Source organism: Sphaeramia orbicularis, chromosome 17, assembly GCF_902148855.1.
Source record: "Sphaeramia orbicularis chromosome 17, fSphaOr1.1, whole genome shotgun sequence".
Classification (NCBI taxonomy): Eukaryota; Metazoa; Chordata; class Actinopteri; order Kurtiformes; family Apogonidae; genus Sphaeramia; species Sphaeramia orbicularis.
This window is the reverse complement of record NC_043973.1, coordinates 32,679,165-32,696,928: the sequence shown is the minus strand read 5'-3', so window position 1 is coordinate 32,696,928 and position 17,764 is coordinate 32,679,165. Positions and strand designations below refer to the sequence as shown.

The window sequence follows — 17,764 nt, the reverse complement described above, 5'->3', positions numbered from 1 at the left end:
TGACACTGCATGAAAACTTTTCAAAGTCAGACCTGAAGTAAGTAACCTCTGAACAGTATTTTTTTTGTCTCTGACCTGCATAATATCCACAGCCATGCCCTGTGTGGCAACCCCCTCTACATTGTTCACGAGCCAATGAACAACCTCTGCACTGATGAAACAGTTGAATGGCAGTCCTTTCTGTTCTGGGAGAAGCTGAACACCAGTCCTGTCATATAAAAGGTCAATAAAAATGACAGCATGTGTTAAATGTTTGGCACTGCACTCACACCTGACTCTGAAACACAAAGAAACAACTCTCACGTGGGATGTTTAATGGCCTCCAGGATCTCTATGAGTGTTGAGGATGAGGACAAAGACAGAGCTCCCACTCCAGACTGCCCACTGTGAACAAACACATTGGTTACTACTCAGTATATATTAGTATATTATTCAATATCTCTTGTGTACATAAACAGTCTGATGTCAGTGTGGTCACCTGATGTCTGCGCTGCTGTTGGATGTTCCATCTCCTGCAGTTTGAGCTGCAGTTACAGCCGGCTGGACTCCTTTATCTGCAGCTTCTGTAGCTTCAGCAGAAACCTGCACAGTTACACAAGTTCACTCGATTGGTCATTCAGGACATCTGCATGCACTAAAACCATGTGAGCCTCAGAGGATGCAGTTGAGTAGAAACAAATGTTAGTGACAAAGGGATCACACTTTTTGTAAAATTTAGTTTTTCATTTGAACCTATGAGTCTCCATCCCTGTGATCCAGATGGACTGTGCTGCACTGATAACTGGGACATGATGGAGTTTAGTTTGAAAACAAAAGGATCTGTCACTTAAACAAAATTAGTGGCTCAGTTAGTATGTTTAACCCTTAAAGACCTACAACTTTTGGCAACTTCTAAATAAATGTATGGCAATAAGTAACTTATTATCAGTTAGTATAACAATATCGTCAGCATTTTGTATTTTTCAGTGAAAATCAAGTGTTTTCCTACATTTAATTTAAGGTTATACCAGAGGAGAGAAACCTGAAGACACCTGTTCAGCAGAATATGTTATTAACTGACACAAACACAGGTGTCCACAAGCACTGTCTGTCAAATTACATGGGTTTAATCTGTGAATCAGTGTTGCAAAAGATGACAGTGTTTCCATGTTCATTACAGAGCCTCTGTACCTGAATTATTTACATGCACTGATAGAATTAGTGCTTCAGGTGTTAATAAACATTTTATATCAGTAGACACTTTTGGCTGCTGGTGGTTGTTTAGGTCTTTGAGGGTTAATTAAACATGGTTTCTGCAGGTTTCAAAAATGAAGTTTTTAAGACCTGAACAAGTGCTATTGAGGGTCAAATTCATGCCTGTACTGGACAAACTGCAGCTTATGTTTCTCTGTCTCCCTCTGCTCCTTCATACCAGAAGTTTCTTATTAATTGTTTCAATGCACAAGGTGCAGCAGACTTAAATTAGATGAAAGTAACATTAACAGAAACATTTTTAACTTATCTTCACTTTTATCTCTAGATATATTAATTACATCTACACAATACCACAAATACCTGTGTAATTGCTTGCTGATTTGGTTTAGTTTTGTAGGAACATGATCAATGCAAATCTTTATCAAAAACACAAGCAGCAAATCTGAATTTAATGCAAGGTGTTCATGGTAATTTCTTTGTCAAATGCTGTTTTTAAAGCACTTTAAGGCCTAAAAGTCAGAGTAAACATTTCAGACATTTTAGAGACCTACAGAAACCCTGTTTAAAACCAAACACGGAGAGTTTGGAACTTAAAAAACTAAAGTCAAGTTGACAATAACTGACTTTTTCCTGCAAGGAGGTCGATTTGTCCCAACATATAGCTGAGGTCAGATGTTTACATACATGTTGGCTACATGCATTTAAGGCCAGTTTTTAGAAACCTTTGGCTGGAATCATTGGTTCTGAGTAGGGATGTAACGATATAAAAATTTCATATCACGGTTACTGTGACCAAAATTATCACGGTTATCATTATTATCGCGGTATTGTTGAAAATGTGCTCAAAATGTTCAAGAAGTACTAATACACACACTGGAATAATTTAACCAAGTTGTATTAAAAAAAAAAAAAAAAACAACAACAAAAAACATAAAATAATAGGTACAATGTACCTTCTGTTGCAGAAACATTCAAATATTAACCCTTAGTGGTCTGAGCCTATTTTGTACGTTTTCAGTCCTTTTGATTTAGCCTTTAACGATATAAATAAATGTTTACTATACCCATGTTTGGTATCCCATGTTTGGTACCCATGTTTGGTATCTTTTTTTTCAGCACAACTGCCTATTATTTTTTCACTTTAACCTACTATAAAAACATAAAAGGACAAAACACACAAAAATATATAAAATCCAATTTGAAAAATGTATGTAATTTATTGCATAAATAACACACAGATGCTTAACAAACCTTTTCAAAGATTTTAAAAGTGAATATTGGTTCCAAATATTAGGTATATACAATTAAAATTGTAATCAATTAAAACTATACTCAAATATTTGACATAAAAGCAGATCTTTACATAGACGTTTTCTCCAGAAAAGTGTGGTAATCAAACACGGTTATCATGATAATTACAATTTAAATGGTAATACTAACCGTCTGCAATTGTACCGCAGTTTATCGTTACACCGGTAATCGTTACATCGCTAGTTCCGAGTTGTGAAAAAACTGACTTTGAATGCATTTAGCCAGTGTTTGTAAACCTCTGAACTTCACTGGAACAAAGGGGTTTACATGTGATCCCAGAGGTGAAAGTGTCTCCAACTATGAGTAGGCACTACAGAACTGGACATAAAAACATCATTATCACACACGGTGTTTCTGGACAACATATGGATGCAGAAATGCAGTTAGATGATGAAGACCCACACACACACACACACACACACACACACTCAGCTTCAGCAATGCTCAGACACCTCAATACTAACCTGAGAGTGATAGATGTAGGAGGAGCGAGGGCTCCGTATAAAATCCAAAATAAAGGCAGCGTCCTGTCAGCATACAGGAAGAACACAACCCAGGATCAAACACCCAAAGCCCAGCAAAAGGAAAACAACAGTGGCATGGAGAAAAGGCAGATGGAAGGAGAAAAAAAAACACAGCAGAAGCCTCACACCAGAGCACCAGCAGAGGGGATTATTCACAGTATCTGTGGCTGATTGAAAACTTAAAGCCTGAAGCAAAACATTGAATCCCAACACAGACACGCCTAAATATTCACCTTGCGGGGGCTGTCTACATATGTGGGGGCTGTGGCGATTCCTGAGGGCTCACTCACGGCTGCTGGGGGCTTCATCTGCTGCTGCTGTTCCTCCAGAGACCTGATAAAAAGCAGAAAGAACAGGCTGGAGCCCAGACTATGTTCTACATACTCTGTGTGTACTGGAGATGGACCGATTCATCTGCACTTAAAGGACATTTGGCAAACTATCAAACCTGGCTCTGACAGAGACTGATGAATAATCCAAGGCTTCTCACCAACAATTACTGACTCTGAGGGAAAATATTAGCCCAAAATCTTTTCCACACTTCGTCTGATCCCAGATTTACAGATCAATATACTTTGCATTTAATGCTCAGTGATTTCATGGCATTAACTAATTTATTTAAGCATTTATTATTAAAGTCAACTATAAGACAGTCTAACATTTTTCAAATTGAAGTTTATGAAAGTTGAAATTGAAAGTAACTATTCACAAAACTAACAAATAAACTCAGGTCGTGAAGTGTCTGTCCTTCAGTTACTTCAAACATAAACCTTTTATCACACTAACACACTGAGTGACACATATCCAAGGTTTTCCTCAAGTTTTCAGACTGTTTAAGAGCAATCTAGATCCCAACATTTGTACCAAAATCGTGGAAGATTCAGATACAGAGTGTCACAAGAAAATATTGTGCTTTTCAATCCAAAATATATCATGTTGGACCATTATCACCATATGTGCTATTCTTCTGGGCATGTGCAAACTCTTACAATGACACTTATTTCATTTAACATATACTTTTCAATATTATTTATCCTATTTTTTTGGATTTCTATTGTCTAAATTCTATTTTTTAGCCTTTAAAGTTTCTTATTTTGACCTTTTTACTGTACATTAATTTCATTCATATCATGTTCCATGTACTTGTTGGGAATGACAATAAAATCTCCTTGAAAAGGAAAAGCTGGAGCAGATGGTAACTTAACAGGAGCTGATTTTCCTTTTTTCCTTATTTTGGTCAAAATGTTAGAGAAAACCCTGACATCTTCTGTAGGTGTTTCTTATGTATGGATGTTCATCTGTCCCAACTGAGGGCCAGAGAAATAAACCTTAATACAAAAGAGTCTAAAACAAGTTCTGAAACAAAAATAAAAAAAAGTCAAAATGAAAATAAAAGCTCATGAAAATACATACTATTAAACTTTTGTAACACACTGTTGGTTTCATATACATTTTGGACACAACCTGAGTTTCTGAGTCCAGTGGAAACGTAGTCTGAGCTTCAGTCACTCACTTCTGGTTCTGCTCCATCTCCAGTAAAGCTGATAATGCCGACGTGCCTTTCTTGCCTTGTGGGGGCGCCACAGGCTCTGTGGGATATGGTGGGAGTGGAGTGGTAACCTTCATTGGTGTGCCTTTCTGCTAAATGGAAACCAGAGAGAAATTGAAACTGTGTTGGTTTTAAATCTAGTTGAGACTGACAATACATTTAATACTGGACAAATCTGCTTTATGATGTATTTAATATCCTCCAGGAAACTCTTGTGAATGAGATTTTTTTAAAATTATTTTAATTAATCTTTTCTAATAAAATAAAATAAAATACTGACAAATTCTGAGCTGGTAAAATGAAAGGCCTAAATAATTGTACTTCTACATTTACTTCTGAGTTTTTCTACAGCTACTTAAAAAAAATAAATAAATAAATAAAAAAAGAAGAGTATGTAAATGGACACAATGTTTGATGATGTTAAGTAAAAACTAAGAGTCCCACTCTGATGATCCTGTCGGAGCGATGGCGTCTTCGGATGCGGTTAAGACCCTCCAGGAAGCGGATGAAGCCGTCCAGCAGGACCCACTCCCCACTACCACCCATCCCAGTTCCTGCTCCCTCTCCGTAAACGTCCCAGTGGCCCTCGCCGTCCGCCACCCGCCGAGCCCCTCCGGCAGGGAGGAGCAGAAAGCGAGTCCTCCAGAACTTAAGAGAGTCGATCAAACTGTGGAGGAAAGTGAACGATAAACTCTAATCTCACGGTGGAATATAAGACCTAGATATGACAACACACACCACATCATTACATGCAGAACAGAGGCCTATACTACAAAGCAGGATTAATGGGTTCACAAAGTAACTTTTGGTTGAAACAGTGATTCATTCACTTTTTCCAGTTTAAATCACCGTGGGGAAAGGTGGTATTTAGGAACAACACATATCAGACATGATACTGATCAGTCATGTCATAGAAAATGGCAACATCCTTTTTTGAAGATCCATAAAAACACACAGATGTGTTATATTGTGTTATGATATTTTCAGTGAAGGAACTGTGTTTTTTTTGTTTTTTTAGTTCTATAGACCTTTGCACAGTGATATCCTAAAAAAGACTGAAAACTTAAGGCTATATGTGGCATTTCTACTTTCAAACATTAAAAAATAAGTTAAAAATCATCATTACAGCATTAAGAAATTGCCCGATAAAAGACCAAAACCTCTCACATTTGTTTAGGGTTATACTGTTTTCTTCTACAGCATTAGCTCTGTCCATCCACCCCTTGTGTAACACATTTATAACTAAATCTGTATCATGTCAGAAGTTACTGTGTTTGTGTTTATACGGCTTTGTTGACCCATGTAACACCAGTGAATCCTGGGTATGTTGAGTAAGGATTAAACTTTGATACCTAAAGTCTTCAGAGCCAGCAGAGCAGATGTACTGGTCCAGGTAGTTCCACTTGTATTCCTCAAGTCTTTCGTGACCAAACTCCACCCAGCAGGACACGAACTGAGCATCAGAATGTGGTGGACACAGGCTGTAGCTGTACTGGATCTGAGCCGACTCATATGGATACCTTACACACAAACAGACACGCCTTTACCTGTGTGTTCTACACGATACAGCATTTATTACAACATTTATGTCGACAGTAAAATCCACATGACCAGTAAGGACTTACTTTGGCAGGTATCGAGTAACGGTGATGATCTTGTCTTTGAGGCAAACTTTATGAAAAGTCCGACCCATACTGAGCCAGTAAACTGTCTCCTCATCCTCTGCTCGACGCATGGACACCAAACCTAACAATATCCACAGTAATAATGTTTCATGTGGACACCACTTATATGTCATTTAAAAGAATTTTTGTGCAACGACGTAACCCTTTTATTCTTAGCAACTAAGTTATTCTATTGTATTTTATTTTGTTTTCCATTATTTTGCCAAGTGAGATACGTTTCTTTTTTTGTTTTATTTAATGTCAGTAAATTGACTTGTTCTGTATTCAAGGACAATCTTAAACTCATCAAGGAACAGTTACATCAGTGTTTTTCAACCTTGGGGTCGGCACCCCACATGGGGTCGCCTGAAATTTCTAGTAATTGATTGAGAAAACGCCCATGTAAAGATATGCTTTTAGGTCAAATATTTGAGTATATTTTTAATTTTTAATTTATTACAATTTTGATTTTATATACCTAATATTTGGAACCAATATTCACTTTTAAAGTCTTTGAAAAGGTTCATTAAGTATATTTGTGTTATTTATTGCAATAAATTAGTATACATTTTTCAAATCAGATTTAATATTTTTTGTGTTTTTTTGTCCTTTGTGTTGATATAGTAGGTTAAGTGAAAAAATAATAGGCAGATGAGATAGATGAAGTTATGCTGAAAAAAAAAGATACTAAACATGGGTATGGTAAACATTTCTTTATATAGTATATAAAGACAAAATCAAAAGAACTCAAAAACAGCCAAGATAGGCTCAGACCACTAACGGTTTCAGATGCTGCAGCTCTTTCATAATTCATAGTTTGAGTTCTTGTTTGTTAAGTATTAATTGTCAGCCTTGTAAATACAAGCTGGACTGACTGTACATATCCTGACCAAGGAAAATTTAATTAATTTCAGTGAAAAAATGTCTCAGTTTTAAAAGTCTGGGGTCGCCAGAAATGTGTGATGCTAAAATGGGGTCACGAGCCAAAAAAGGTTGGAAACCACTGAGTTACATCCTTCAGTTTATCACAGACATTCAAAAGGAAAAATGTTGTTTTCACTGGACAGGAAATGGATGACAAACAGAATAACGGTGTCAGATAATATCTACCACAGTAGCGACTGTACCTCTGGAGTAAGAGGGCTGCTGCCGAGGGGCGTGGCCACAGCAGGCTGCGGCTTCCTGTTATTCGGCTGGACAATAATCTGATAGCCCTGCATCAACCTCTGGCAGATAAACTCCTCAAACACCTGAGACGCACTCATCACCGGAGCTTCATCTTCACGTCTGAAAAAGAGATGGAAGCAAACTAGGACGAACAGCGCACTCAAATAAAACAGGTATTCTATAGGATGCTGGGTACCTCTCCAGGTCGCTGTGGGGCAGCAGGTCATAGTTTCCTTCAGTATAGTCGTTCTGGAGCGTTTGGCGATCAGGGAAGTAGTCAGTGGTGAGGGGTAAGCAGGCTGGAGTGGTGAGAGACTTCCAGTCTACCCCCACTGTGCAGCAGAAGCTGGGCACTGTCGGGGGTGCAGACAGCAGCAGGGCTTCAGGAGCACCCACATGAACGCACACAAACGAAAAAAAAAAAAAAAAACCCACGACAACGACAAATCGCATGTACCCAGAGTGGAGCAGTACATGTGCGTGGGGTGGGAAGTGGGGGAGGGTAGGGATGGAAAGAGAAAAGTACCACGAAAGGAAAGAATGAAGGGGTGTAGATGGAAGATGGAAAGAAATAAAAAGAAAATATGAAAGAAAAGCAAGAAAATGGGAAGAAAAAACAAGGAAACTGTTACTTTTACAGGCCTCATCGCCCCTGGCTGGTGATTCCTGAGGGGCTGTAGTCGTGGAGCAGTGATTGAACATGCAGATTGTGGCTCTGTGACAGTCTGTGATCAGCATCGCTCACAGCCAAGTGATAAAAGTGTCCTGAACTCAGCAAAGATGTGAACTGTGAAGTGACTTAATGAATTTAAGCAGAAAATTCCATCATGCAAACTTTTAGACAGTGATCAAACAACCAATTGCATTTTTTTGTGCAGGAGAGAAAGATTCAGTTGACAGGTAAATAATTCAGATGATATGTGTTACATTTGAGGTGATATGCTCACACTAAAATGTCATGGTTTGGAGTGTTTTAATGGGCACAGATTACAAAGATAACATATGCATTGTATTGTACAGCATTCTTGGACTAGGATTGTGATTAGTCAGCCGCAGAATCTACAGTTTTTTCCCACATTTTACACCCTGGATGAAGAAAAGGAGACAGATTTTCTGGTCCGTTGCCACAGTTGCCATGGGCACAATTCTGATCATGGACTCTGGAGATAGTTTATAAATCTAAAAAATAATGTTTTATATGAATATTTGATTTCATGTTATAGTGTTATCTGTGTAGTAAGTGGGCTAATGTACAGTAATCTGGTTATTATTTTTACAAAATAAGACTAAACACGGTGATAGGATCTCAAAAACCAAACATTACGTCTGACTTATAAGTCATTCATTCATTAATTTTCTGAACTGCTTTATCCTCAAGAGGGTCTCAGAGGTGTGGGAGCCTATCCCAGCTATATTTTTAGAGTAAATACTTGTGTTTTCTTTAATCCAGGGATGTCAAACTCATTTTAGTTCAGGGGCCACATACAGCCTACTAAGATATAAAGTGGGCCAGACCAGTAAAATAATATGAACTAGAAGCACTCGGAGGGCGCAGACCTCCGCCAAGGCTGATCAGTGGCCCCCCCCGTGGGCCCCCCCACCCCAGATCACCACCAAAATGTAATCATTTCTTCCTTATCCCATTTCCAACAAACCCTGAAAATTTCATCCAAATCTGTCCATAACTTTTTGAGTTATGTTGCACACTAACGGACAGACAAACAAACAAACAAACATACAAACCCTGGCAAAAACGTAACCTCCTTGGCGAAGGTAATAATAGTATAAGAACTTAGAAATAATGTCAACTCTAAAGTTTTCTCTAGTTTGAGTGAAAAAAGTCAAATTCCATAATGAAAATATTTACATCTAGGAATCGTAACATGAACAAATATGAACCTGAAAATTATTTTTTTAAAATATGTGCAATTTTAACAATGCTGCGCCTAGTTTATCATTTATACATCACAACTTCCAGATCACAGTGGATCTACAAATACATAAAACGTTTAATAACAGGAAGAATATTGGTAAAATTAGACATACTACTCTTAAGACATTTCAGGATGTTCATATTTGTTCAGGTTATTCACATTTTTTCTAATGGGCTTTTCTGTAAATGTAAACATTTGTGTAATTTTACTTTTTAAAAACTAAAAGACAAACATTTTGCAGTTTTTTATATAGTATTTGTAGTATTTTACTGGTCTGACCCACTTTAGATTAAACTGACCTAAAATAATTTAAACATCCTTGACTGTTAATATCTTCAGTTGTTAATATGAATTTGCATTTCATAAATTCATCCCACGGGCCGGACTGGACCCTTTGGCGGGCTGGTTTTGGCCCCCGGGCCACATGTTTGGCACCTGTGCTTTAATCTACGTTACTGTGATCAGTTTGAATATTGTTCTACTTTTAACATTATTATGATATTGTCACTGTTAAGGACTCACCTTTTAAAGTGCTACACAACAGACACAAAATGTATAAAAGTAAATATAATATCTACATTATTTAGAATATTTCAAGTCTCTAACACATTATCATATACTGTCAGTCAGGTATGTTACTTCTTTATGCATGTTTTATAAATAACAAGCACAATTTACAGTGTAACAGGTTTGTAATTTATGTGAAGCGTATTATGCGGTCGAGTACAACACTGTGTACAAATATTGTCTACTTCTGTTTTTACTATGTGGACACTGTGTCATAGTAGTGTTTTAAGGAGTGCTAAAGGTTAACTGTGCTAAGTGCTGAAAACGTTCAGTTAACAGCATAATGAACTTGCTTCTGTGCTAAAGTACGTAGTGCTGTGATGCCATCTACAATGAGTCAATGTTTACAACTGATCAGTCCTTCATTAATCATTTCACACAGAGTCAAGGAGTTACAGAAGTTCAGTGAGTGGTTTTTGTCTTCAAACCTGATGTGCTTTGCTTTAATCCAATCATTTTTAAGATACAAAGTGTTTTCTCCCACTTCATTTCAGTTCATGGCCATTTTATGACCCCCCCCCCCCCCCCCCCCCCCCCCCCCCCCCCCTTACCCATTCTCCAACTGTTTTCGGGTGGCTGGCACTTTCCAGCAGAACCCCCACCTTAACCTCGACCTTCATTCCTCATCAAGACCACCACCATAGTCCAGGTCACAGGTGTCAAACATGCGGCCCAGGGGCCAAAACCGGCCCGCCAAAGGGTGAAATCCGGCCCTTTGGATGAATTTGTGAAATGTAAAAAGTACACTGAAGATATTATCAATGGTGTTAAAATCATTTTAGGTCAATTCAATCTAAAATGGGTCAGACCAGTAAAACACTACCATAATAACCTATAAATAAAGAAAACCATAAATTTCTCTCTGTTTTAGTGTAAAAAAGGTAAAATTACACAAAAATGTTTACATTTACAGACTAGCCTTTTACAAAAAATGTCAATAACCTGAAAAATGTCTTAAGAGAAGTATGTGGAATTTTACCAATAATCTGCCTGTTACTACATGTTTTGTGTATTTGCAGATCCACTGTGATCTGTAAGTTATGATGCACATCTATAAATGATAAACTAAAGTGTAATATTGCTAAAATTGCACTTAATTTTCTCAAGAATTTTCAGGTTGTTCATATTTGTTCATGTTATGTTCGAGTTGAGTTGGTAGATGTAAATATTCTCATTAAGGAATTTTGACTTTTTTCACTCAAAAACATAGAGAAAACTTTGGTGTCGACATTATTTATCAGTTCTTATCCTATTATTTACATTATTTCACTGGTCTGGCCCACTTTACAACATATTAGTCTGTATGTGGCCCCTGAACTAAAATGAGTTATGACACCCCTGGTCTAGGATGTTTTGCGATCATGATCTGCTTCCTGCTTGTGTCAAAGTTTTACATGGTATCAATGCCATCCTTGCCCATCAAAACATATGAAGAGACATAACTCTTAGCTGTTATCATTTTTAATTTGTGAGATCTGATGCAAAATATGTAATTTAAATTATGGCAGAATGTAAAAATCGATGCCATCAGAGGTTTTCACAGTGGCTCAAGTTTGAAAATCTTAGCTGTAAATTGTGTAAAGGCACAAAATTTCATACTCAGAAAAGAACTGATCATAATCTTCACATATCATCTTGACTTAAACCCATTTATAGACAATCAAGAGACATACAATATGCAAACATGTCATGCAGAGCAGAGATATGCAGCCTCACTGAATGGAAACAGGTCATGGTGTAGAACATGGCTAATGAGGGGAGTTTGAAACCTCAAGATGCTCAATCACAGTAATTAAGATACAGATTAAAAGGAGGAGGCCCAGTGGAATAAATACTGTAGAAAAGAGAGACAGAGCCAAAGGGACAGGTCAAAGTTCATAGAGGGGACACAGAGGGAGAAGGAGAGGATAACCCCAAACCGCATGACCTGTCCGAGTCGTTGAAGCCTGCCTCCCAAAGCTGCATAAGCCCCCACAGGTTGAAGAAACCTCTGAGGGTTTATTACCACAAACAATCAAAGACCAACCCAGATGGACTTAGAGCTGCATGTCAAATGTGATCAGTGTGACTTAAAAACATTATGCTCTTATGATAGTGATGCGGACCTCACTTGGATCATTGCCACTGAGGGGAGAAGTCTTCAAATGAGGAGCCCCGATTGGTGAGAGTCCCTATAGAGAGATGACATTAAAAAAGAGCAACTATGCAGCAAGGTTCTAATAGTTTTGGATTATTCATTATAGTTTAGTTTCACTTAGTTTTCACTTTTTTTTTCTCTAATTCAGTTAGTTTTATTCGTTTTAGAGCAGGTTTGCTACTTTTTCTTAGTTTTCGTTCTTTTCTAAATGCTTAGTTTTAGTTTAGTTGTAGTTTTTTTTTTAATATCTTTTCTCTTCTTCTCTGTCGTCGTATTCAAATAAATCCCAGACAGGACTCTGCTGCTTTCTCCCAACTTTAGTCTCCATGTTTCCAGGTAGAGTGGGGACCAGAAGACGACTGGAAACACAAAGTGAACACAAGTGACGGACCGTCAAGTGTCGTATGGTGACAGCAGAGAAAATTGCTCGAGCAAAATAAATTAAAAATAAATCAATTTCATATCAATCCGACATTGACAAAAACGAAAACGAAGGGTATTTTATCCGTAATTTTTATCTGTTTTAGTTTGTTTTGTAAGTACACAATACAGTTTCAGTTAGTTATTGTTTTTTCTTTAAATTATAGTTTTTATTTATTTCAATTAACGAAAATAGTTTTTCAATTCTAGTTTTGTCATTTCGTTAGTTTTCGTTAACGATAATAACCTTTGCTATGCAGACAAAAATGTATCTGACAGAAGATGAAACCCCTGAGTGTGGATATTACACCCATCTTCAATCACTGTTAGAGTCAGAAAGTCACATGAATACAAACATAAAGTTGAAATCATTAGCCTCACAGCATAATTACTTAAGTCATATTTTTGGCCAAACTGTGATATAAGATGAATCAGCTGTGTTAGGAGAGTAAAGTTATGCAGATATCTCAATTTGGCCAAAAATATGACTTAGACAGTTATACTATGAGAGTAATGAAATGTTTGTCTGACATGTATGAAAGAGACATATTGACATGGACAGAATAAGATTAATTTGAAAATTCACTGAGGTCGCCAAAAGTGCTAGAAATTCAGGTCTAGAGATTTCAAAAATAAAACTGAACTGTGGCCTTGAAAGTCCTTAACACTGATTTTTATCTGACATATTCAGCAAGGAAACTCACGAATTGTAATCATATACAGTATTTAACACATCAGAACACTTTTTCCTTTTTGTCTCACAGACCATCCAGCATCATGACGGGCTTTAATGCAGACTCTGTCACTTTAATGTTAACTGAGCTTTCGATGTTTTTCCATTTTGAATAGAAATTAGGAATTTCAAACAGAATTCACCTTTTAATTCCCTAATTTTAGCCGGCTCACTGGGACTCTCTGAGAAGTCAGAAATTAATCAAGAATAACATTCAACCACTAAAACTAAGTTTTCTGTTCAGGAATGCAAGTAAATAACTACAACAGCACAATGAAGAGATTATTATGTAGGAAATGATGGAGTTGTGTCCACTGAAACACTGAGGATTACATGAAATGTTGATTTATTAACAGTGTGGCTTCACTGAAGAGTGAATTTTCTGATAATTAGTCATTCAAAATAAATAAAAGGTTTCACATAGATTGACGTGTCTGTTGGTGAGTTATAATGGTCACAAATGCACACACAGAAGGACTTTGGTAATTACAGCGACTTTTTCTGTTTAACAAGTGCATCAATACAAGGGTGCATTGTCATGAATTGCTATACCTAAAATAAGAAATGCTAAATTATTTAAACAACTAATTTTAGATGTTTACTCAGATCTTTCTAATATATAGCAATATATTTGAGAGAGCAGTAAGCCTAATATATGTGTAAAATCATAATTTAGACGGTATTTTCACATTTCAGCTTGCAACAAAGAGATACTGAAATCATTTTTGCCCATGGACTATATCCACTGTTGGATTAATCCATATTTTGAGTTCTTGTAACCATTTCTCACTGCTTGACAGTGTTTGTGCATGCTGAGTAACAAAAAAAATCTACAATAGCATATACCACTGTTGTTGCTTCCTGGACTTCCCGTGTACTCCTCTATACCTCCGCTGATGTAAAGGCCGTTCTCTCCTACTTGACGAGACGTTGTCCGCCTGAAATGAATGAATATATCAACAGTGAACAACCGCTCACCTTAAAGGATGTGCTTTACCCTAAATTCTAAAGAGGGAAATGTCTATTCATGTGGTAAATATGTCTGACCTTCCGGTGGCCTCATGATAGGCCAGTTCAAGCAGCTCAGCTGAGGTGTGGGTGGGGTCTCTCTGCTCGCTGCCCTGCAGTTCAGCCATGTTCTGCCTGGTCTGGTGATGGATCTGGATTGCCTCTCCAGAAGGACCTGAAGAGCAAAACTGGCTCAGATGAATAACTGCAAAAGACTAAGGCAGTGTTTTTCAAACCTTGGGGTCGGGACCCCACGTTGGGTCACCTGGAATTCAAATGGGGTCGCCTGAAATTTCTAGTATTGATAAAAAAAAATAAATAAATAAATAAATAAAAAATATTTGGTGAATTGAGAGAGACAATCATAATCCATAAAAGACATGACAAACTGTGAAGCTGAAACTGAAGCACTGTGGTACTGTTTATCTTTCAAATGTTCATTGTGGTCAGTTTCAGATGCTGCAGCTCTTTCATAATTCATAGTTTGAGTTCTTGTTTGTTCAGTATTAATTGTCAGCCTTGTAAATCACAGCTGGACTGACTGTACAGATCCTGACCAAGGAAAATAAAATTCTCACTTTGTGCAGTAATCTACACCTGGATTTACTGCCTCTGTCCATAATAATATACATTATATAGATTAAATGTCCACTAAAATTAATGTTTATTTGCAACATAGTATAGCAAACTATTACATCATCAAAAACAAATTAATTTTAGCAAAAAAAAAAGTCTTGGTTTTGAATGTCTGGGTCGCCACAAATTTGTGATGTTAAAATGGGGTCACGAGCCAAAAAAGGTTGGGAACCACTGGACTAAGGTGTTTATTTACTGGTATCTTCAGCTCTTACCTGATAAAAATATATCATTGAATGACTATTAAGAACCTTCTGTCAAAATGTCCAGTATTTAAGAAGTGATGACTACAGCAGTTGCTGTGACTGTTCCTGAACCCTTATCACTGTGTACAAGTATCACAACTCTACTTATCATGACACATTAACCGGTACTCATTAGAATTTATATTAGTACAGAATATTTTCACACAACTCACCGACAGGAAAAGTGTGCATCCAGCGTCGGCGGTTGGAGGTGAGCTTCATGGGCATCCTGGAAGGCGTGAAGGGGTTTATGAGGGCTCTCTGAGGGGTGTAGCCTCCGGGGCGGATGTGTAAAGTAGACTCAGCACTTCCCACTGTGAACCTCCCTGGAGCACTGGAGTCCCTCTGAGAGTCCATCATCTTCTCCAGCAGCTCTGAAAAATAAAAACACAAAAATGGAAAGAGGTGAGGATATTAAAAGACCATGAACTTAAAGGGAAAAAATATTAAGGAAAAACATTACCTGAACTCCAGAAGCATAGGTAGAGCATTTATTTAACACTAGTACATTAAGTACTTCTGTCTTCATTTTTTTCCTGGGAAAGTTCTAGTTGAAACATGAAACTTCCTGTATGGCGATGATTTTCTAATGTAAATCACATGCATGTAAATCACAACATATCCTACAAAAAGGTAAATCATCTTGAAAGACAAGTAGCCGAAAATATTCTAAAAGAAAATTTATTTTTAAAGTAAAAAATAAGCAAACACAATGCTGTTACGTTGTAACAATTATAACCTAATCTGACTTAGATTCTAACTTTAAATAAATAAATTGAACCGACCAGAAATGACTAGATTAGCAGAACTGATTTCAAAGTATTTTGATTTTGGTGCTCCTAAAGTTCTTCTGTTTCTTACTGCCCTTTTTTGGTTCATGTCTGAAACTGCTGACCCAAAGTCAGCTGTTTGCACACATTACAACACCTGCCCTTTAATGGTGTTTAGTAGGTGTCACATATGCTAATGAACCACGCCCCCTCTACTTATGATCAAGTATGATTGAACATTCAGCACACCTGGGTAAGAGCAGATTTGGACAGTAAAAACATTTGGTGCATCTAGAGTTGACTTCTCTTATTTTTTCTCTCAATCAAAAAAAATAACAGAAAATATAGGAGAAATTTAAGAGATTGTTTCTGCATGAGTTCCATTGTCCTTACAGGCTAAAATGAATCTTATTTGGTGCATTAAATTACAGTCACAAGGAAATTTGCTCAGATTTGTTGATTGTTCTGATATACATAATGCAAAATGTGTGGCGTGGCGTCTGTCAAACCGCCGGCGGATCTACTCCTAGAAATCCAGCCTTTTAACTACTTATTTCTTGCCTTTCAACGCTTACTCACTTGAACCTAACCTCTTAACCGTGTCTTTTTAACTTGACGCCATCAATCCAAACCTTCATCAGGACAGGTTAGTATTGTCAGTGGATCCTTACCTCTGGTTGTCACCCATCGCTTCCCGCGCTCTGCCCGGTATCTCGCTGTTTCCACCATGGCGTCATCCTCATCAGCCGGAGATAGTCCTCTTGTCGAAGCCAACAAAACCCTGGTAAAGGCTTACCAAACTATCGCGGATCTCAAAGAGGAAATACTGCGCCTCTCCGCAGAACTCGAGGAGAAAAATGCCCAGCTCTGTGGTTTCTCCAGCCGCCTTCCCACACTGTCCAGTCTGTTTCTGAAAAGCGCAGAGAAGCCCAAAGCCTCCTGTGATGATACGGTGTTATGGGATCCTTCCTCTGCCTGTTCTCGCCCCCCGTGTTCTACACCCTGGTCTGAAGTGGTGATTCGTGGCCGCAAAAGAACACCAGCAAAGACTCACCACCGCCGACCATCAGCACATCAAACCGCTTCGCCGTCCTGTCCGTGGAGGACGCTCCGGCTCCTCCCCCCGCGGCTGGTGTGCCCCCATCCCACCTGGCTCTGTCCCGGAACCGGCTCCTGCTGACTCCGTGGCTGCCACCGAGCTGATTACCGGCGACGTCCTAAAGCCGGTCCTCCTGTGAAGCCGTCGAACAAGGGTCCCCGCTCCTCGGTCCGCTCCTCTGCCCGGCGCCGCCTCCTCCGAGAGGCCGTCCGCCGTCACTCCGACGGTCCACCCGTGGAATGTCCACCTAGAGAGACCAGGAACCCTTCACCTTCAACACTGTCTCCTCGACCACTTTTCCCTCCGACCACCGCTATCCTCGGGGACTCCATCATCCGTCACGTCCGTTTCTTTAACGCCATAACCAGGTGTTTTCCTGGTTCCACCGTCACCTCCATCCTCCATGAACTCCCTCAGCTGCTGCTCTCACTGCCGTCCACCGTTACCCGGATCATAGTTCACGTGGGCTTCAATGACACTTCTCCTCAACAGTCCGAAGTGACGAAGGTTCATTTTAAAAACCTCTTTGATAAACTGAAAAGATCCGGGAAGGCTGTTTTCATTTCCGGGCCCCTCCCCTCCTTTGCCAGTGGTGTGGGCCGTTTCAGCCGACTCCTCAGCCTGAACACCTGGCTCCAGTCCGCCTCTGCTCTGAACGGCTTCAGTTTTATTGATAACTTTAATCTGTTCTGGAACCGCTCCTCCTTCTACAAGTCCGATGGCGTCCACCCCTCTACACTAGGCAGCAGCGTCCTGGCTCAAAACATTCAACACGCTGTCCAGACTAAAACCACTCCCACACCTAT

At 38.6% G+C, this 17,764-nt stretch overlaps 1 protein-coding gene across 1 annotated transcript in view; it reads right to left on the bottom strand.

The window, feature by feature from the left end:
- depdc5 (DEP domain containing 5, GATOR1 subcomplex subunit) overlaps positions 1 to 17,764 on the bottom strand; it is a 40,731-nt gene that overhangs the window by 9,294 nt on the left and 13,673 nt on the right. Inside the window, 17 exon segments of the mRNA XM_030160121.1 lie at positions 76 to 208; positions 304 to 384; positions 479 to 582; positions 2,970 to 3,032; positions 3,263 to 3,362; positions 4,543 to 4,670; positions 5,023 to 5,245; positions 5,931 to 6,098; positions 6,204 to 6,324; position 6,406; positions 7,370 to 7,529; positions 7,606 to 7,789; positions 12,021 to 12,039; positions 12,041 to 12,081; positions 14,047 to 14,138; positions 14,248 to 14,383; positions 15,263 to 15,463. Coding sequence (XP_030015981.1) covers positions 76 to 208; positions 304 to 384; positions 479 to 582; positions 2,970 to 3,032; positions 3,263 to 3,362; positions 4,543 to 4,670; positions 5,023 to 5,245; positions 5,931 to 6,098; positions 6,204 to 6,324; position 6,406; positions 7,370 to 7,529; positions 7,606 to 7,789; positions 12,021 to 12,039; positions 12,041 to 12,081; positions 14,047 to 14,138; positions 14,248 to 14,383; positions 15,263 to 15,463 — 1,955 coding nt within the window.